This window comes from Vitis riparia, chromosome 13 (assembly GCF_004353265.1).
Source record: "Vitis riparia cultivar Riparia Gloire de Montpellier isolate 1030 chromosome 13, EGFV_Vit.rip_1.0, whole genome shotgun sequence".
NCBI lineage: Eukaryota > Viridiplantae > Streptophyta > Magnoliopsida > Vitales > Vitaceae > Vitis > Vitis riparia.
Window position 1 is genome coordinate 3502193 of NC_048443.1, and position 21181 is coordinate 3523373.

The window sequence follows — 21181 nt, forward strand, 5'->3', positions numbered from 1 at the left end:
TGGTGGGTTTGATGTACTATCATTTTGTAAACATTTGATATCCAAATATCACTGCATGATGTAATGTATTACAGGTTAATCCATAAGCATTACAAAAATATAAGTTAAATATGATATGATTATTATATTTATGGACAAAATATATACAAGTTGATCTTATTTGTTAATAAGCATTACAAAAATCAACAGGCTAATTAATAAAAAACAACCGTATCTTCCATAATAATTTACAATGATGTGACACCATAACTCAAAGGTGATGCATTTAATGTGACACCATAATTAAAAGGTGATGCATTTAATATGACACCTTATATATCTCATGCAACTCTATATCAAATTAAGTATAACTAAAAATATATGGTGTCGCTTCTGAATGTGTCACCATTTATCTGCTTTGGTGTCGCTTCCAAATACGTCACTAATTGGTACCCTCTATGGTGTCAGTGGATAAGGTGACGCTATGTTGTAGCGACACCCTATGTTTATAGTGACTCATTATAAATGTCACCATATCTCTTTTTTCTTGTAGTGTTTTGTTAGTAAAACAAATTCCTTCATTTGAAGAGTGGATAATCAATTTTTAAAATATAAATAATTCATAAGGAATTTGGTCATATACAAATTTTCTAACTTCAACCATAATTTGGTTATAATATCATTTTCTGCAACTTTGCAAAGTATTTTATCGTCTAATCAAAAATACAAAAACACTTTCATTAGACATTGTCATCGGGAGAGCCTTCCTACCTTAATTTCAATGTTTTAAACAAGGCACAAATTTTAACATGTCATAAAAAAGAAGGATGAATGAGCAATAGATAAGCAGTGAATTAACCATCGTGACTAAAAGCCCTACTAAAAACCACCAGAAATATTGAAGACGCCCGTCAATGTTTTGATGAAGGCTTGGGAAGAGGAGTGCCAGAAAGGAAATGAACAACGAGTGAAAGAGCTCTCTTGGGCCGAAAGCTTGGCACTTGGTGCCCTGCTCCTCTTACTGTAGCAAATGTTAGATCTCCCTTGTATACTTCAGTATACCCACCAACCTATCATACAAAATAAGAAAATAATGTTAAGGTTTTTATGAAAATACCATATTTTATATTCTTAATAATAGAAAATAGAAAATAGATTTTAGTTATCAAACATATTTTTTTATTGTTTTGTTCTAAAGAATAAAAAATGATCTCGAAAACGGTTGTTAAATAGACCCTTATATAATTTAACGTGAGTTTGAAACTATAAATGCAAATCAACCAATTGTATTGTTGAAATCACTGGTTGAACCAGAAGGAACAACCACTGATTCTTTTCTCAGACAATGCTATATCAGGGTCCACTATTTGAGCCTCCACAATAAGAGTCATCCACCACTGAAGAAATGGGTCTCCATAGTGCCCAAAGTCCAAAACCTACTCATAATAGTAGGACCTTCAAAACCCAGTAGTCAATCCAATCCATTGGTTGGTGCTTCTTGTTCCCTTATTTTGGGTTTTCGGTGGATGATGTGAACGATTGTGGAGTCCACAACATCATTAAGTCAAAAGACAAAGACAAGAAAGCGAGAAAAGTAATCACAGAAGAGGTGGATGACGAGAAAAAAAAAAAATTACCTCCCCAGCAACGAACCAAGGGTGCCATGGAGTCTTTACAGAGAGCCTCATCTTACCAATAGAAGCCATGGTTGATGTTACTGGCACATCTCCATCAGTATCCCCACTGCATTTCACAAAGATCAAATATAAGTCCCAGTCCACAAATTCCCAAATAGTCTTAAGTTCTATGTCATATTTTCAAGGAGTGTTTATTTACCTAAATACCCATACACGAAGCCCATTTGCCATGAACTCGCGCAGAAGGGGAATGATGGTCAAGGGGCTATCTGTCCAATTCTTGCCAATGTCACTGCAAGGTCGCCACTCATACTTGAGCTTGGTCACATTGGCATGGAGGGCCTTTTGAACATCAGCCCTATTCAGATAAGCAGACACGTAGTAATCGCTGCATGGATCGAATTCAGGCTGTAGCACATAGGATTTCACAAGTAAGATTAGGCCAAGCTCAATTGAATAATTCCATTGTTTTTCATCAATTTTAAACATTTTTAAGTGTGTATGAACTCACTGTTACTTTCTTGGGCTTGGCTGTGAGAATGGTGTTGAAACATAATGGGGAGTAGATGTTGTAGATATCGATAACGTCAATATTACTATGAACTTCATCAACAGCTTCTGTACACTCCTTGCTCTGGCTGGTGGCTCCGGGGGAGAAATTACAGTGTTTCTCCATTTGGTGTATAGTTTTCTCTGAAACAAGAGCATGACTCCCAAGGTACTGGTACCTTCCAATGTCATCCGTTTCATCATCGATCACTGCGTTTCCGATCTGCGTTTTGCACAAGAATTTCATAAATTAAATTCAATTTCAAAATAAAATGGTTAATTGAAAACTATCTTTCCAAGAGACAATTTTAATTGACATTATAAAAAGTGTTGTAGTTTTAGAAATACGTTAGGAAATAATTTTAAAAGTATCGTATGTTAATAAATGGAAGTATACTTTTGATGGGTAAATGAGCGGGACTTAGCTAGTTAGTCTTGTCTAACCCAAAACCCCAAGGGGTCGGGTCAAATCTATAACCAATCATAGCATGCCACATCATATATTACAAAAAAATTACCCAAAAATTATATTGCTAGATCACACACATGAATCATATCGACTCATCAATGTCAAGATGTGATGGTATAAATTTTTAAGCCCAAGGTTTAGGGGTAGACAGACTTGATGGACCCAAATATTGGATTGACCATTTCATCATTTTGTTAGGAAGAAAAGCCTAACCCACATTAAGTTTGAGTCCAAGGCTCAATTATTTCTCTATTTTACAAAAGGAAAGCATGGCATGTTGAGTCCACACTTCAATCATTTGCTTGAGAGTCATCTTCCAATTATTGTGGAGTGCGTGTTTTGTATTCATATAAAAGAAAGAAAAGGGACATAGTAATATGCTTACAATGATCCCTTTGAGGTTGATGATGGGCCCATTTGCCTTCTTGTTATGATGAAGAATGGTATGTGCAAGTTGAGGCACATAATGCCCAGCATAGCTTTCACCAGAAATGTAGAAATCCCTCTTTTTGTACTCAGGAAACCTCTCCAGCCAGTTCACCAGAAAGGCATAGTTTTCGTTGGCTGTTTTCCGGTCTCCTCCACTCTGATTGTCGGATGTTGTGTTTGAATATGAGAACCCTACTCCAGCAGGTGACTCCAAGAACAATACATTTGCAACTGACACAAAAAATAAAAATAAAAATTGGACCAAAAATGTCTAAGGAATAAAAATTTTGGATGCAAAAGAGATTGAGCGTGAACAAAAAATCTTGTACCCTTGTTCCATGCATATTGGTTTCTGTAAAGAGTTTTGCCATCGCTATGAACCCTGAATGGGCCGAGCTCTTGCATTGCTCCATAAGCCAAAGAAGAACAACCAGGACCTAAGGAATCGATATATTAATTAAAGAGACACGTAAATTAAGTAAATTAAGAAAAATAGAAGTTATATTATGAAGTTTTATTTGCTATATTATGAATTTTTATTTTACATATTTATATCCTTCAAGATTTCTAAAAATATTATTATTTTATGTATTTTAACCCTAATTTTTTTTTATTTAAGAAAATGTATCCAAGATTCATATATATATATATTTATGTAAATAGTAAGTAGCATGCTCTTCTCAATAAAATAAAAAGAAAATGAGCATATGGTGGATATAAATAAATAAGGCAACATATCACATTATTCAATGGCATATATATTTTTTAATAAAGGGCATTAGAAAAAATGGGAGACCCAATTGAACTAGTCAATAATTAATCATCATTGTTTCTTCTAGAAAAGATATTGGTTCAGAAAAAACATAAAACAATGGTTTGTATGAAGAAAAGATAATTCATTAAAATTAGGCACGTGGAAACAAAAGCAAGTTAGGTCGAGAAAAAGCATAAAGCAATGGTTTGTATGAAGAAAAGAAAATTCATTAAAAATTAGGCATGTGAAAACAAGAGCAAGGCACTATAAAAAGAATTCAAATGGGAGTGGTCCATGGAAAGAAAGAAAGCACAATCATAACAAGCATTCAAATGGGGGTGTGGTCCATAGCCAATTTAATATAAAACAAATTAGATTAACTAGAAAATATTTCAACTATTTCAAAATTTTTGAATATTTCAAATATATAAGTATCTATTTTGACATATAATAAAATTAAATAAAATAAAATTTAGGTCTGTTTCACCATATTTTCTGAAACTTATTTTTAAAAACCGTTTTTAAGTTAAACGATAAAAAACAGTTTTTAAAAACAAGTTTCAAAAAACATTGTCAAATAGATTCGTATTTTCCTTGTGTTTTTAAAAATCGGTGAAAACAACTCTTACTTATTTTTTAAAAATTATTTTCTATTTCATTTTGTTTTTAAAAATCATTTCTAGAGAACAATAGTTAAATAGTGTTAGAAATTTTTAAAAACTATTTTTTATTTTTAAAAATGAAAAACTATTTTTAAATCACACAATCAAACAAGCTTTTAGTTTTTTTTTCTCTACAAAATTATTAAACATTTTTTTTATGACTTTCATGTGGAAAGATTATTAAGATTAATTGTCAATGCTCAACAACTCTAAGTTGGATCACATGGTTATAGAAGTAATACTCTTTGACCTATTAAATTAGTCAACATTTAAAAAAAAAAATGGACAAAGCAATGAAAAGAAAATTCACTATTATGTTGCAAAACATGTGTGAAAAGATTCTCTACAAATCTCTAACTAATAAGATAAATCTTTCACAATTGCTTTCTCATTTCTTAAAATCTAAATTAAATAATCTAGGTGCTACAATTCCATTAATATGTTGTCCGCCAAAACTAAAAAAATTCATATCAAAATTATAATATAAAAATACATTTTAAAAATTGGATCATAAATAAAAAAATATCTGAAAAAGATCAATTTCCTACAATCTTGTACGAATAACTCCTCCTATACTAGTTATTTTCCTTGTTGCAATTGAAATATTTATTGTTTCACTTGAACTCCTATAGTGATTTTTCTTTTTTACTTTTCCTCTAGCGAATAAACATTCAAATGAATCCTTTTCTCTACTCACAAACACCATTTTCTTAATTTTCTTCAACTCTTTTGAATTAAGGGTTGTCTTAATATCCTTCATTGAGAAATTATTACATATATCATATGTATAAAGTGCTCATAAGAATTTGATAAAGAAAAGGTGTTAGTTAATGGATGTAGGTTCTATTGGAAAATGTTTTAAACCCTAATTGGTATAGATTCCATTTTTTTAAAGCATATTATACAAAAAAAAAAAAAATTATATTCAGATGTCACTATAATATTAGATTTATTAAATAATAAAGAAAGTTATTATGAATATTTTTATAAATATTTTAGGTAATGGAAGGAAAAAGTTATGAGATGAAGATGGATTGGTAAAGTCTATATGTGGATAGAGACATGAGGAAAAATAGACAACACTTAGTGAAGCAAAGGAACTTGTGGTTCTACCGAGAATGGGGACATATGAAATATTTCACAAACTTAATTGTTGTATTTAGTTTTTATTTTCTATTATATTTTTTGTTGTATAGTAGAATGACTCTCTTATCCATGGATATAAAAATGGTTAGTCGAATCCTATTAAAACCTCATGTTGCATGTGAATTGTTTTATCTTTAAATTTTCAAACTGATACGTTTACATTAAAGCTTTTGCTGGCAAAACTGGTTCCTTCATTTGAACTATGGATAATCAGTTTTTTAATAAATAATTCATAAGGAATTTGTTCATATACAAATTTTCTAACTTCAACCATAATTTGGTTATATATAAAACTAGTAAACATACAAAGCAAAAAAAAAAATGATTTACATGATTTGATCTAAACCCTACATCACGCATGAAAATAATGAAAAAAAAATTCATTATTTTTCTCCGGAACCCTCAAAATCCAAGACCCTAATTACACCCTAAATGAGTCTCCTCTTTCCAAACCCTAATTAACTCCCAAAGGACTTACTCTTTGGATCAAAATTTCTCTCTATAATTACATAATAATATTTCATATATGAAATTAATTAATTATGTAATTATTAAAAAATTGCTATAAGAAAATCTCAAAGTAAATATAATATTAGAAAAGTTGTTTATAAAACATATATCCTAATAAAATTAAAAATTATTAAAGCTTAGACTCAAAAGGTAATTTTGGAAACATTTGCATAATTTTGTTAGAATATATGGGAAATCTTCATGTCTAACTCTCACAATAGAAAGAAAAACACACCATCAATCTAACAAACAACAAGAACAAAAATTCATATCAAAGCAAAAGTTAAAGAAGAAAAAGAACTACTATAGATACATACCACCATTAAACCAGAGAAGAAGAGGCAAAGACTCCCTAGAAGTCGGTGCTTCAACAAAGTAATAGTAAAGAGCTTCACCTTTGGATTCATCAATGGTGACATACCCACCATACTGGCTGAACCCAACATGTGGTTGTCCAGGCAACCTCTCAATCCTATCTTTCTCCTTCATTCCCTTCTGTGGAAGAATCTTATAACTCTCAGCTTCAGATTCAATTTCATTCACTTCAAAAAGGCTGGTGTCTATGCCTGAATTTCCTTGCATCTTGGCCTTTTGGAGAAGGTTCAGTAGCTCTGTCTGCTTCCTGACCCTGCCATGGCTTTGTGCTACAAAGCTTGAAAAAATGAACAAGAAGAACACTAACCAACAACAAGACTTGTTGCCCATCATTGTTTTCTCTTGCTTTCTTCTTGCTTTCCAATCAGAAAGTGAGAGACAAGAGGAAAAGTGGATTGAAGGTTTGGATATATATACAAAATTGGCATTAACAAAATGCTTCCTTTGAATGTCCCAATTGTAATAAAAACAAACAAAAGATGAACGGGCTTATTTAGTAATCTGTGTTCTTTGGGACACGTGGACTCTGGTTATTGGTTGTCTATATGCCATTTTTAGTTTTTTTTTTATATTTTATCTTTTTGAAATTCAAAGATACCCGAACAGGAGGAAAAAAAAAATTAAAAGCTTAGAAATAAAAAAAAGAGAAAAAATAAAATAAAATTTTAAAGAAAAATTATTTTTATCTTATTCCTAATTTAGATGTATATATTGGTTACAATCATTTTCTCCTTATCTATAAAAACTAAAAAGGTTAAGGTGATGTTTTGTTCTTGAAAAGTGCTCAAAAAAAAAAAATAAGAAAAATAATTTTTTTTTAATGTCTGATTGAATTATGAAAAATATCAAAGAAAATCAAATATAATTAACATTAATTAGAATTTATATATTTTTAAATTATTTAATCTTTATATGAAAAAGTAAAAATAAGTGCAATGCATTTAAAGTAACATCTAAAAATAACTTGTTAATTTTAAATCTATTTTTTATTTTCATTTAATTTTTCTTTCACTCTATTTTTCTCTAAAAACAAATTTTTTAAAGAAATGAAATAAATCACAACTCCGAGCACTAGGCATTTTCTATTTCAGTAATTCTAGTTCACAAGTTTCCTTTCATATTTGAATTTTGCACAATAATGGGAGTTAATAATGAAATTATGCATCTTATTAGAACCATTTATGGTTATTATTATGTCTGATTAAATAATAATTTTAAGAAGTTATTAGTTATTATAGATATATTTAATTTTTATTACTCTAAATACTAGTTTAATAAAAATATTCTTTTTATTTCGTATATAATTTGTTATTCTATATAAAAGAGTTTAATTTAAAGTTAATTTATTATTTAAGATAAAAAAAATTATGATTACCATATTAGAGCTTATAAAATTATTCAATAATTAAGTTTTTTTAACACTATCGTTGTTTAATAAATTAACTTAATGATTTAAAGTATTTTAATAACTTAGTTTAAGTTATTAAATAAATTAAATATGTTTAATAAAATTATTTAATATTATAATTTAAAATTAAAAATAACTTTAAATATTAAATAAAAATAATTAGTTTATTCTTATTCTCAAATTTTTTTGTCTCATTTGAAAATGGAGAGAAAACCGCTCTTCGTCACACTACCACAAAATGAATCATGCAACTGAGCTTGGGCAAGACGATCCAGGGCTGGGGCCGCCTTTCCCTGACCCAGGCAGGCCTTGAGCTGGGCTCGATATGGATTGGGAATTTCATTCCCAGCCTAGGCTTTGTCCTAGGCCCGAGAATTAAACAAAAATAAAAATAAATAAATAAATAAAAAGACCATTATAGTAATTGGAATTCGACCAAGCCAATAAATTTATATACTAAATATGTATAATTTTGAACAATTCATAAGAATCAAATAGAAGGATGAATGAGCAACAGATCAGCAGCGAATTAACCATTATGACTAAAAGGCACGAAAAATATTGAAGCGGCCCATCAGTGTTTTGATGAACGCCTGGGAAGAGGAGTGCCAGAAAGGAAGTGAGAAATGAGTGAAAGAGCTCTCTTGGGCCGGAAACTTGGCACTTGGTGCCCTGCTCCTCTTACTGTAGCAAATGTTAGATCTCCCTTGTACACTTCTGTATATCCACCAACCTGTCACACGAAATTAGAAAATTATGCTAAGTTTTTGGGATTGTATTGTGGAAATCAGTGGTTGAACCAGAAGGAACAACCATTGGTTCTTTTCAGACAATGCTATATCAGAGTCCACCATTCGAGCCTCCACAATGAAAGTCATCCACTACTGAAGAAAGGGATCTCTATAGTGCCCAAAGTCCTAAATCTACTCATAATAGTAGGACCTTCAAAGGCCAGTGGTCAACCCAATCCATTGGTTGATGCTTTTTGTTCCCTTATTTTGGGTCTTTGGTGGATGATATGAACTATTATGGACTCCACGCTATCATTAATTCAAAAGACAAAGACAAGAAAGAGAGAAACGTAATCACACAAGAGGTGGATGAGGAAAAAAAATTTACCTCCCCAGCAACGAACCAAGGGTGCCATGGAGTCTTTACAGAGAGCTTCATCGTATCAATAGAAGCCATGGTTGATGTTACTGGCACCCTTCCATCCGTATCCCCACTACATTTCACAAAGATCATATATAAGTCCCAGTCCACAAATTCCATAGACCAAAAAGAACATGTGAGCTCAAATTATCATGTTTTTTAGGACGGTTTATTTACCTAAATACCCATACACGAAGACCATTTTCCATGAACTCGTGCAGAAGGGGAATGATGGTGGAGGGGCTATCTGTCCAATTTTGGATAACGTCACTGCAAGGTTCCCAGTCATACTTGAGCTTGGTCACATTGGCATGGAGGGCCTTTTGAACATCAGCCCTATTCAGATAAGCATACACGTAGTAATCGCTGCATGGATCGAATTCAGGCTGTAGCACATGGGATTTCACAAGTAAGATCAGGCCAAGTTCAATTGAATAATTCCATTGTTTTTCATCAATATTAAACATTTGTAAGTGTGTGTGACTTACTGTGACTTTCTTGGGCTTGAATGTGAGATTGGTGTTGAAACATAATGGGGCGTAAATGTTGTAGATATCGAGAGCGTCAATGTTATCATCAACTTCATCAGAAGCTTTTGTACATTCCTTGCTCTGGCTGGCGGCTCCGGGGGAGAAATTACAGTGTTTCTCCATTTGGCGTATGGTTTTCTCTGAAACAAGAGCATGACTCCCAAAGTACTGGTACATTCCAAGCTCATCGGTTTCATCATTGATCACTGCATTTCCAATCTGCATTTTGCACAAGAATTTCGTAAATTAAATTCAAAAATGGAAAAAAAAAAAATGGAGCTACAGTTTTGGTGGGTAAATGGGCGGGGCCTAGCTAGTTGTTCTTGTCTGGCCCAAAACCCAAAGGGGTCGGGTCGAATCCATAACCAATCAAAGCATGTCATGTCATATATTAGAAAAGAATTACCCAATAATTATATTGCCATATCACACATGAATAATATTAACTCATCAATGTCTTGGGGCTAGACAGACTTGGTGGACCAAGTGTTAGATTGGACATTCCATCATTTTGATAAGAAGCAAAGCCAAAGCCACATTAAGTTTAAGTCTAAGGCTCAATTATTTCTCCATTTTGGAAAAAGAAAGAATGGCATGTTGAGTCCACACTTCAATTATTTGCTTGGGAGTCATCTTCCAAATTATTGTTGAGTGTGTGTTTTGTATTCATATGAGATAAGGGAAAGAGACTTGTTAATAGGCTTACAATGATCCCTTTGAGGTTGATGATGGGCCCATCTGCCTTCTTGTTGTGATGAAGAATGGTATGTGCAAGTTGAGGTACATAATGCCCAGCATAGCTTTCACCAGAAATGTAGAAATCCCTCTTCTTGTACTCAGGAAACCTCTCCAGCCAGTTCACCAGAAAGGCATAGTTGTCTTTCGCCGTTTTCCGGTCTCCACCGTTCCGGTAATCAGATGTTGTGTTAGAGTATGAGAACCCTACTCCGGCAGGTGACTCCAGGAACAATACATTTGCAACTGAAACCAAAAAAAAAAAAGGGACCAAAAATGTCAAAAGGAATAAAAATTTTGGATGCAAAATAAATTAATGGTAAAGGGAAAAATTTTGTACCCTTGTTCCATGCATATTGGTTTCTATAAAGTGTTTTGCCTTCGCTATGGACCCTAAATGGGCCGAGCTCTTGCATTGCTCCGTAAGCAAGAGAAGAACAACCAGGACCTGAGAAATCGATATATTAATTAAAGGAGCGTATGTTATATATGCATATATACAAACAAGGTCAAGTAAATAAGACAGTAAATCCCTATAAAATAATACTTTTAGGATCGAGAGAAAATATTACCTTAGCTAAATTATTGATTCATTATTGTAAAATGAATAATTCATTAATTTATAAAACGTATTTTGTTTTTACTTTCTGGTATTAAAACCTTAATATCTTAAAAAGATGAAGAGGTTTCAAGTATATGATAATTTCGAGAATTAGTGGATTAAGAAAAATAGGAGTTATATTATGAAATTTTATTTAGATATTTATTTTGTATATTTATATCCTTAAAATTTTCTAAAAATATTATTATTATATGCATTTTAACCCTAAATTTTTGTATTCATGCAAATGACCATATGGTGGGTGTCAAATTATTCAATGCCATATATATTTTTAAATAAAAGGCTTTAGAAAAAAAATGGGAGACCCAATTCAATTAGTCAATAATTAACCATCATGGTTACTTCTAGGAAAAATATTGGTTGAGAAAAAGCATGAAGAAAAACAAAAATCATTAAAAATTAGGCTAAGTGAACACACCAGCAAGTTAGGCCAAAGATCAAAGACGCGTGGAAAAGAAAGGAAAGCACAATCATATTGGAGTGGTCCATGCCCTGTTTCATCTAATAAACCCCAGAATATTCCAAATATTTCAAATATTTCAAATATCTTTTTGTTTTTTTATGACTTTCATGTGGGAAGATTATAAGGTGACATCATACTTCATACCCGCCGGAAAATCCTGGTGAAGGAGTGAAGCATGGGATTCCGAAGGCAAGATGGCATCAAGAGACAAATATTTTAAAACCAAAAAAAAAAATATTATTATTATTATCCAGCGTGGAAAGATTTTTATTCTTATAATAATTAGTTGCCACTATTGAAAATAACTTGTCCCTGAATCCTAGAGAGAAATTATAGCCTCAGCTTTGGAAATATCACATACTCTTCATATCTTATTGGGTGTTTCAATTCCCAGATTTTATTTTTATTTTCATATTTTTTTTCTCATAATAATTAAACCCCAGTTGGCATTCAAAATATTCTTAATGGGAAGTTTCATATTTTCTGACTCAAAAGTCAAACCAACCGAAGAAAATAGACTCAGAAAATGTACCTATTTTCATATTTTCTCGAGAAAACAACAACAAGAACAAAGCCTAATTGAGAATGATCAGAGATTGAGAATTGAGTTCACTGCATATGTACCTCCATTAAGCCAGAGAAGAAGAGGCAAAGACTTCTTGCTGAATGGTGCTTCAGCAAAGTAGTAGTACAAAGCTTTGCCCTTGGATTCGTCAATGGTGACATACCCACCATACTGGTTGAACCCAACATGTGGTTGTCCAGGCAACATATCAATCCTGTCTTTCTCCTTCAGTCCCTCCTGTGGATGAATCTTATGGCTTTCAGTTTCAGCTCCATTTTCAACTTCATTCACTTCAAAAAGGTTGGTGTCTATGCCTGAATTTCCATGCAGCTTGGCCTTCTGGAGAATATCCAGTGCCTCTATCTGCTTCATTGTTTTTCCATGGCTCTCGGCCAGAAAGCTTGAGAAAATGAACAACAAGAAGACAACCCAACAGGAGGCCTTGTTTCCCATCATTCTTTTTTCTTGCTCTCCAAACGGAAAGTGGAAGACAATGAAGGGAGGAAAACTGGTTTGAGATTTTGGATCCAAGAGGGGGGATTTATATAGTTACAATTTGGTATAACAAAACACAACCAGGCGAGGTGATCACATGAACCCGAATCCAACCTTGTTTGTTGCAGTTTTTCTAGCTAACCAATCATAATCCGCTACATCAGTTAGTAGTTGGACACGTGTAATGTGGTGATTGGTTTTCTCTCTCTCTCTAGTACCATTCAGGCCAATAGGGAACGTGCATGAACTGTAATGCACATGGTGCACATGTCACCTCGTGATTGGATTCGAATAAAAAACAGAAAATCCTTTTTCAGTAATTATCTATTTTTTGGTATAAAATAATTGTTATTTCAATCCAAAACCATCTCTATAATTAGGTTCATCTTGAGCTATTTTGGGCTTGTTTTTCCCCCTATTTTACCTTTTTTGAAATTCAAATTAAAAGGGAATAAAAATAAATAAATTTTAAATATGTAAAAATGAAAATAAAAAGAAATAAAAATTTTAAAGATCTTCAAAAATTAAAAAAAAAAATTAATTCCACCTGTCTATTTTTTGACCGATTTTCCTTTTACATACTAAGAATTCAACTATTTGAAGAGAAAGTAGAGACCAAAAAAATTCTCCCTTTTAATATTAATTACTATTTTTGTTATATTAGTACTAGTAAAGTACAACCTAGTTATGGTCACTAGATATGCCATAATTAGCATTTTATTTTCTAAAAAATTAATGAATATTTTATACCAATATTAACCAAATATAAAAATAAAAAATAAAAATAAAAATCTTTATGGGTATTTGAAAGGGAAGTTGAGAATGATTGGACTAAGTCTTTTGGATTGAGACATTTTTCTTGGAAATTTGGACTTATTTTGAGAGATTGATGCCTTTCAAAAGGAAATAGTTAGGGAAATGGATTAAAATACAAAGGTGGGTTAGATTCCAAGGGTTAGTTGGCTTGTAAAATATTTGTTTTCAGGAAGCTTCTCTTAGTTTGTTTTAAAATAATGAGACTAAAATTTTGGATGTGTTTAACCAATTTAAGCAAAGATGGGATATTTTATAGGAAGGAATAATAGGGTTTGGATCTTTCCACGACCCCCTTATTATCAGAGTCCCAATCCTTTTTGAGTTCCGAATGTTAGATTAATTTTTTGTAATTAATCTATAATTTGGGCCACACATGTAAATAATTAAAATGTGCGTGCTATCATTTAATTAAGCCTAAATATAGTGATCTATTTAATAATTGATTAATTGGCTTAAGGGTATAATTGTCATGAGATTATTGTGTAGATACCATTAGATAATTATTATTTCTATGAGGGGCAGAAATATAATTGTGATAAAATTAAAACTGCCCTAGCAGTTTATAAATAGGGTTATGGTCCCCATTCTATCACTACGCATTCCAATTTCCGAAAATCCTCTCAGAGAGAAATTGAAACAGAATCTAGTGGCCAGAATTGGAAGACCATCTCAAAGGGTTTTCTTCCTATAAGGTTTCTCTTTCAATGGATTCAGGTATGTTTCCGCTATTATTTTTCTACTCATTTTTTTAATCAGGAGATTCCAGTATAGATGAAATTAGGGTATTCATCTTAGTTGAGTTATAACAAGAAATATTCCAGTATATATGAAATTGGGGTATTCACCCTTGGTTGAGTTATAACAAGAAATATTCCAGTATATATGAAATTGGGGTATTCACCTTGGTTGATTTATAACACCGAATTTTTTAAATTATATTTGGGTATTTACATAAAAAGCCAAAAAGTATCAAAAGCTTAGATAAGACGAAAATTGGTCCTTGAATGCAAAGACAAAAGGATGGAGGCTTGACTGCAACACCGATGCAACGGGGATGAAAGTCGTCATAGGATTGGGACTAATCACCTATTGATTGAACATGATTGAAATTATTATTTTTTTTTTTATGAATTTTCAAAATCATATTAAAACATTGACATAGATAAGTTGAGACTATTAAATTTTTTAATGAATTTTCAAAATTATATTTGGGCATTTATGTAAATAGGTTGAGACTACCATTTTGATTGGACATGATTGAAATTATTATTATTTTTTAATGAATTTTCAAATTTTTATTAGGGTTTATTCATGCTAAGGCAATGTTATCCATAAAAATCACTTTTTGTTGACTTTAAGAGCAAGGATAATTGCATACATTTTTATTAAATTATTGCATAATTGTAATAATTTTTATTTCATTATTAAATTATTTTATTCCACTGTTGCATTTTTTTGTTAAATTATTATAATTCCCTCCCCTTATAAAAATTTCATTATTTCCTATGTTTATGTACATTTATATATTTTATTTATTGAAATATTTAAAATTTCATATATTATAGAAGTTTAAAATTTTAATTTAAGTCATTAATTAGCTTTAAAATATTTAATAAAATAAATTGATATCATAACTTAAATTAAAAATAATTTTAAATATTAAATTAAATAATCTATTTTATTCTAAATCTCAAATCTCTTCCTTGTTTGTTGGATGAGGGTTGTTTTTTATTTTTATTTTTAAAAAATTTAAAAGTATGAGTGGGAAAATATATTTGATGGGAAGGAATGACAACACTCATTGTCAAGGTGACAGAGGATAGAAGAAAAATAAGAATTAGTCTGAATGTCAATTTTGCCCCTAAGCAGAAATTAAAATAAAAATCTTAGTAAGTATTTCATTTCCTATTTTCAATACCAAATCTTGGGTTAAAATTGCTTGTTTTAGTTTTAAGCCATTTTTAAAACTTATAGTCAATGTGATATCTTTTCATCACGGTGTCACATCATTCTTTTATAAAAATGAATCTCCATCAACAATCGAGATTCAATTAAAAAATGAAACTGCAGTTAGTAATTACGAATTCATTTTTTAATTAAAGTCTCAAAAAAATTAATAATATTACTCCTACGTGATAATAAAAATGTTATTTTAAATAAAAAGAATTATACTTTAGAGAGTCTATTTATTGATAATGGGCTAAAAGTCATTATAACTTGTATAATTGATAAGAAGAATATAAAATATGGAAAGACGAAAATACCCATTAAGAGAAAAAGAGTGAAAGAGAGGATGAGAGAGATAAAGATGATCGGTTAGTTTTTTTAATTTAATAGCTAAGGGTATTTTGGGGAGTTTCAAAAAGTAATATCTTTCACTTCAATTTCCACTCTATCATTTGGTTTTGAGTTCAAATATGGGCTATTCAATAATCATGGGCTAATTATCAGTTCCTAAGACCAAACAGTCTTATCATTTTTTTGTCCTTACACTAAAAATTTAATTGAGATTATTTCAAGTGATTAGGGCTACAACCCTGGCCCCAACCCAACCTAATGCTAATTGGATTGGTTCCAATAGATTGACCACAACCCATATTCTGATCCGCTTCAAAGCCCAGCCCATTCAGCAACACAATTGGGTTCAAGATTTACAAACCTTAGATCATCCTGGTCTATTTTCAGGCCCAGTCCAGCCCATCCGATAGGCCCAACATTTGCCTTGGAAACCCACCAAAAATCTGTACAAAATCAAACAATATATCTTTTTCATGCATAAAATAAAATAATTAATTTTTCAAACGTAGAAAGCACTTTAACTGGAATTTGACTCTGACCAAATCAAAATAAACAATGCTTTAACATCAAATATGCATGTGATTTTTAAAGATTGTGGCATATACCCATGTGATTGAGCTCTTGGACTGCCTTCAAAGCAACTTCCTTCCTACCGATCTTCTCATTATTTCTTTTTGCTGTTTGGTCAAAGGGAAAATACCAAACAAATGGATGACACCCAGCATGATCCACCAATCCTCATAACATTTGGTTGTCTCTACTTGCTGTCTTCCCACTTATTTGACTGAGAATCACGTGTTTGACTCCTAGTTCAACGGTAAATCTTTTGAACCAAATTGATTTTCCCGGATTCCAAACACCCTCTCAGACCAAGACGCGGCCCATAACGCGGACAAATCTATTGGTTTTTTTTATTGGGCTCCAGATGAACTTGATGAACACTCCTTCTGGCTTTCACATTCAACCATCGTCTTCCACTCAATAAGATGATGAAAAATATGATAAACGTTGAGACGAGAAAGATTTTTGTTTTTTATTCCATCACAACACGGTGTCAAGTGGTTCAACTTTCTCACTATGAAACTTAAAAGTTGTTTGAGAATGATTCTAAAATACAATTGTGATAGTTTGAGTTATTTTAGAAAGTATTTTTAATATTTTTAATATTTGAAATAAAAAAATTTCAAGTTTTAAAAATGTTGAAAGCGCTTTTTAAAATTACTATCAAACGGATTCTTTGTTTGACAACGATTCTAGAAAATACTTCTTGTTAGAAAATATGAGAATTTATTAGATTATGGGAACTTGTAGATGATCATTCATATTAATATATATCTATTTGTGATTCCCTATAAAAGGGAGATACCTCTAATAAAATCTATTTTATTTTCTTCCTACATTTTAATTTCTCTTTCTTGTTTTCTTCTTCTTTCACTTTATAATTTTATAACACGTTATTAGCACGACTAATATCTACAAAAGAAATAGAAAGATTCAGAGAAATAGAAAGACATTTTTCTTTTCAAAGAAATAGAAAAACTCTTCTCTCTTCTTTCTCACAAAAAGGTATATAATAAACTTGTATCACGATTTTCTATTTTATTACCATTTGATCTCTATTTTCATTTATTTTATTTGAACATATGAATATATATAATCCCTGTAACAAGAAGTTATGAAGTAAATTATAAATTATGGGGTAAATTCATAACCAGAAGTTATGAAAAATATGTTTAATTCCTATAACCAGAAGTTATGGGGAAAAATTACAGAATTACAGATATATGACCAAAAGTTATGTATATGACCTTTAATTATTTATTTTTAATTATACGATATAACTGGATGTTATACCAAACAATATTATATAGCCAGAAACTATAAAATAAATAAATAATTGTTTATAGCCTGAAGCTATGTACAAATTTACATAATGAAAGTTCACAGCCCGAAGTTATGCACAAATTTACATAAAATAATTCATAACTTGAAGCTATATATTACTTTGCACATTTTTGTTATGATAAATTTTAATTCTTATTTCATATTTATACATTTTTACCATATTTATAATTGATAAATTTTAGGTCATTATATTTTTAGACATTGTTTACTTGAAATATTGTTAAAGTATTTTATTAATATTTTATTATAATAATTGAAATATTTCTCTATTTAATATTATATATAACTTTCAAATAATGTTAAACATCGCAAAACTTGGATTTGTTGCCCTCGATATTTCGAGCAAGAACTACTTATCTTGGGTTCTGAATGCTGAAATTCATCTAGATGCGGTGAATCTTGAAAATACCATTAAAGAAGGAAATGACACATCCTTGCAAGATCGTGCCAAAGCTTTGATATTCCTTTGCCATCACATTGATGAAGGATTGAAAGGTGAATACCTTACGATTAAAGATCCTTTCATCCTTTAGAATAATATAAGGGAACGATATGACCACCAAAAGACCGTAATCCTTCCAAAGGCACGCTATGATTGGATGCACTTGAGATTACAAGATTTCAAGTCTGTTATTGACTACAACTCGACCCTATTCAAAATTAGCTCACAATTAAAATTGTGGAGAAAAGGTCACTGAAGAAGATATGCTTGAAAAAACATTCACGACTTTTCATGCCTCGAATGTGCTCCTACAACAGCAATATTGAGAGTGTTTTTTCACTAAATATTCAAAATTGATCTCGTGTCTTCTTGTGGCTAAACAAAATAATGAGCTATTATTGAAAAACCATCAATCTCGTCCTATTGGGTCTATGTCATTGCTTGAAGCCAATGCCACATCTGTTCAAACCATTGGACATGGACAAGAATGTGGATATGGATGAGGTCGAGGACGTGGTCGTAGTCGAGGTCGTGGTAAACACAATTCTTCTCATCATAGTGGTTCTCAAAGTAAAAAATAACAACTCAAACCACCATAAGTGGAATAATTCAGAGGCACAACCTGAAAAGGGGATAGAACCACAAAGTAAACATGCTCGTGAAAATAAGTGTCATAGATGTGGCATGAAAGGACATTGGTCACGTACTTGTCGTACTCCAAAACATTTTGTTGACATTTATCAAGCCTCAATAAAAGTAAAAGGAAAGGAAGTTGAAATGAATTTCATTGATAGTGATGGCCTAGTAGATCTAATCCATTTAGATTTTTCAGATTTCTTTGAGAATCCTAACGGGAAAATTGACCATCTAATTGGTGATGGAAATGTTTGTTATGATTAAATGTTATGTTCTTATTTAGTTCTTTGCAAATAGGTTTATTTTGTTATCATCTTTAAACACATTGTTTATTATTCATCTTTTATAGTTTATTTCACATTTTATTATTTTTTATTTAAATTCTTCTCTTTATTTATACTTGAAGATACATGGATCTTTCTCATACCTTAGTACATCATACGACATCCAATGTAGATGCATGTCTTACAAATTGTGCCACAACACACACAATCCTTCGTGATAAAAAATATTTTTCTAACATATCGTTTGGTTAAGTCTAATGTTAATACAATATCAGGTCTTGTAGACTTGATTCAAGGCTCCGAAAGAGCAACCATTATTTTACCTAGAGGAACTAAAATCCACATTAATGGTGCCCTTTATTCTGCTAAATCCAAGCGAAGTCTTCTTAGTTTCAAGGATATTCGCCAAAATGGATATCACATTGAAACCATGAATGATGATAGTAATGAATACCTTCTCATTACTTCAATTATGTATGGGGAAAAACATATCTTGGAAAAGCTTCTTTCTTATTCTTGTGGGTTATATCAAACAATCAATAAACCCATTGAGTCATATGTTGTCATGAACCAGAAGTTCTGTGACTTAAAAACTTTTATGATATGATATGAACGTCTTGGTCATCTAAGATTATCCATGATGTGTCGTATCATCAACAATTCTTTAGGGCATCCCTTGAAGAACCGGAAGATTTTGATGCCCAATGATTATAATTGTGTTGCTTGCTCACAAGGCAAATTAATTATTAAACCATCATTTACCAAGGTTGAATATGAATCACTAACCTTTCTAGAATGTATTCAAGGTGATATTTGTGGACCTATTCATCCACCTAGTGGACCTTTTCATTATTATATGGTTTTAATTGATGTATCAACTCGTTGGTCTTATGTTTGTCTTCTTTCAACTAGAAATATTGCCTTCGCCAAGTTACTTACTCAAATAATTCGCCTCAAGGCACAATTCCCTGATCATCCTATTAAGACAATTTGTCTTGATAATGCTGGTGAATTTTCCTCTCAAACATTTTTTTATTATTGTATGTCAATTGGTATTGATGTTGAATATCCTATTGCTCATATCCATACTCAAAATGGATTAGCTGAATCTCTAATTAAGCGTTTGCAATTGATTGCAAGACCATTACTCTTGAGAACAAAATTGCCCTTGTCTGCTTGGGGGCATGTTATTCTTCATGTTGCCACTTTAATTTGAATTTGCCCTACAACTAATCATGATTGCTCACCTTTACAACTTGCTTCAAGCTCCCAAACAAATGTTTCATATTTTCATATTTTTGGTTGTGTTGTCTATGTTCCATAGCTCCACCTCAACGTTCCAAGTTAGGACCTCAACGTCGACTTGGTATATATGTTGGTTTTAACTTTCCCTCCATTATCTGTTATCTTGAACCAGTCACAGGTGATGTTTTTACTGCCCGCTTTGCAGATTATCATTTTGATGAAAATGTTTTCCCGCCATTAAGGGGAGACAAGTCAAAAGAATGGAGAGACATTACATGGTATGTACCCTTCTTATCTCATTTTGATCCTTGCACAAGACAATGTGAGTTAGAAGTTCAAAGGATTGTTCATTTGCAAGGACTTGCAAATCAATTACTTGATGCTTTCACAGATATAAAGAAAGTAACAAAGTCACATGTGCTAGTTGTGAACGCCTCGACACATATTGATGTCCCTGAAGGAAAATTGGAGAATGCCATGGAAAATGAATCTAAGACACGCCTAAAGTGTGGTAGACCTATTGACTCAAAGGATTTAATTCCTAGAAAAAAAAAATGAACAACATATGAGAAACTTAGTATTCCTAAAGAGTTCACAAATATGAAATGGTCAAATGATGAAACCCAACTTGACAAATAGTTAGCTCCTAAAGAGGCACAAATTGATCAAATACCGATATCTAGAACTAAAGAGATCTCAATGAGTCACACGAGATAAACAAAGGGTCGTAGCAACATTATCATAGATAATATATTTGCATTCCAAGTGGCTATGGACATCATGAGAAATGATGAATATCAAGAACCACAAACTATGAATGAATGTCGAAAAATGAATGATTGGCCAAAATGGAAAGAAGCAATCCAAACAGAGCTAAACTCGTTAACAAAATGAGAAGTATTTGGACCTGTAGTTCAAACACCTGAAAACATAAAGCCTGTTGGATATAAATGGGTCTTTGTGAAAAAACAAAATGAGAATGATGAAATCATAAGATATAAAGCATGACTTTTTGCTCAAGGTTTCTCTCAAAGACCTGGTATAGACTATGAGGAAACTTATTCCCCTGTAATGG

The 21181-nt window shown here is 31.5% G+C and overlaps 2 protein-coding genes across 2 annotated transcripts; both read right to left on the reverse strand.

The window, feature by feature from the left end:
* Positions 1 to 639: 639 nt before the first annotated feature.
* LOC117929274 (serine carboxypeptidase-like 40) lies at positions 640 to 6946 on the reverse strand. Its single transcript, XM_034849545.1, has 7 exons — positions 6453 to 6946; positions 3393 to 3500; positions 3020 to 3294; positions 2128 to 2388; positions 1816 to 2024; positions 1617 to 1722; positions 640 to 1049 (listed from the first exon to the last, which is right to left on the reverse strand). Exons 1-7 carry the CDS (start codon positions 6841 to 6843, stop codon positions 891 to 893), a joined length of 1509 nt encoding a protein of 502 aa, XP_034705436.1. The 5' UTR covers positions 6844 to 6946; the 3' UTR covers positions 640 to 890.
* Positions 6947 to 8338: 1392 nt separating this feature from the next.
* LOC117929273 (serine carboxypeptidase-like 40) lies at positions 8339 to 12510 on the reverse strand. The gene is made up of 7 exons (XM_034849544.1): positions 12045 to 12510; positions 10676 to 10783; positions 10307 to 10581; positions 9559 to 9819; positions 9248 to 9456; positions 9038 to 9143; positions 8339 to 8651 (listed from the first exon to the last, which is right to left on the reverse strand). Exons 1-7 carry the CDS (start codon positions 12439 to 12441, stop codon positions 8493 to 8495), a joined length of 1515 nt encoding a protein of 504 aa, XP_034705435.1. The 5' UTR covers positions 12442 to 12510; the 3' UTR covers positions 8339 to 8492.
* Positions 12511 to 21181: the final 8671 nt, after the last annotated feature.

Excerpts from the sequence above, each read along its gene's own strand:
- LOC117929274 (XM_034849545.1), bottom strand. The coding sequence starts at position 6,843 with ATGATGGGCAACAAGTCTTGTTGTTGGTTAGTGTTCTTCTTGTTCATT. Across the intron at positions 3,501-6,452 it reads TCTTCTCTGGTTTAATGGTG|GTCCTGGTTGTTCTTCTTTG; the intron begins GTATGTATCTAT and ends TCGATTCCTTAG. Across the intron at positions 1,050-1,616 it reads CTTGGTTCGTTGCTGGGGAG|GTTGGTGGGTATACTGAAGT; the intron begins GTAATTTTTTTT and ends TTTGTATGATAG.
- LOC117929273 (XM_034849544.1), bottom strand. The coding sequence starts at position 12,441 with ATGATGGGAAACAAGGCCTCCTGTTGGGTTGTCTTCTTGTTGTTCATT. Across the intron at positions 9,820-10,306 it reads TCAACCTCAAAGGGATCATT|ATTGGAAATGCAGTGATCAA; the intron begins GTAAGCCTATTA and ends TGCAAAATGCAG. Across the intron at positions 9,457-9,558 it reads TCAAGCCCAAGAAAGTCACA|CCTGAATTCGATCCATGCAG; the intron begins GTAAGTCACACA and ends CATGTGCTACAG.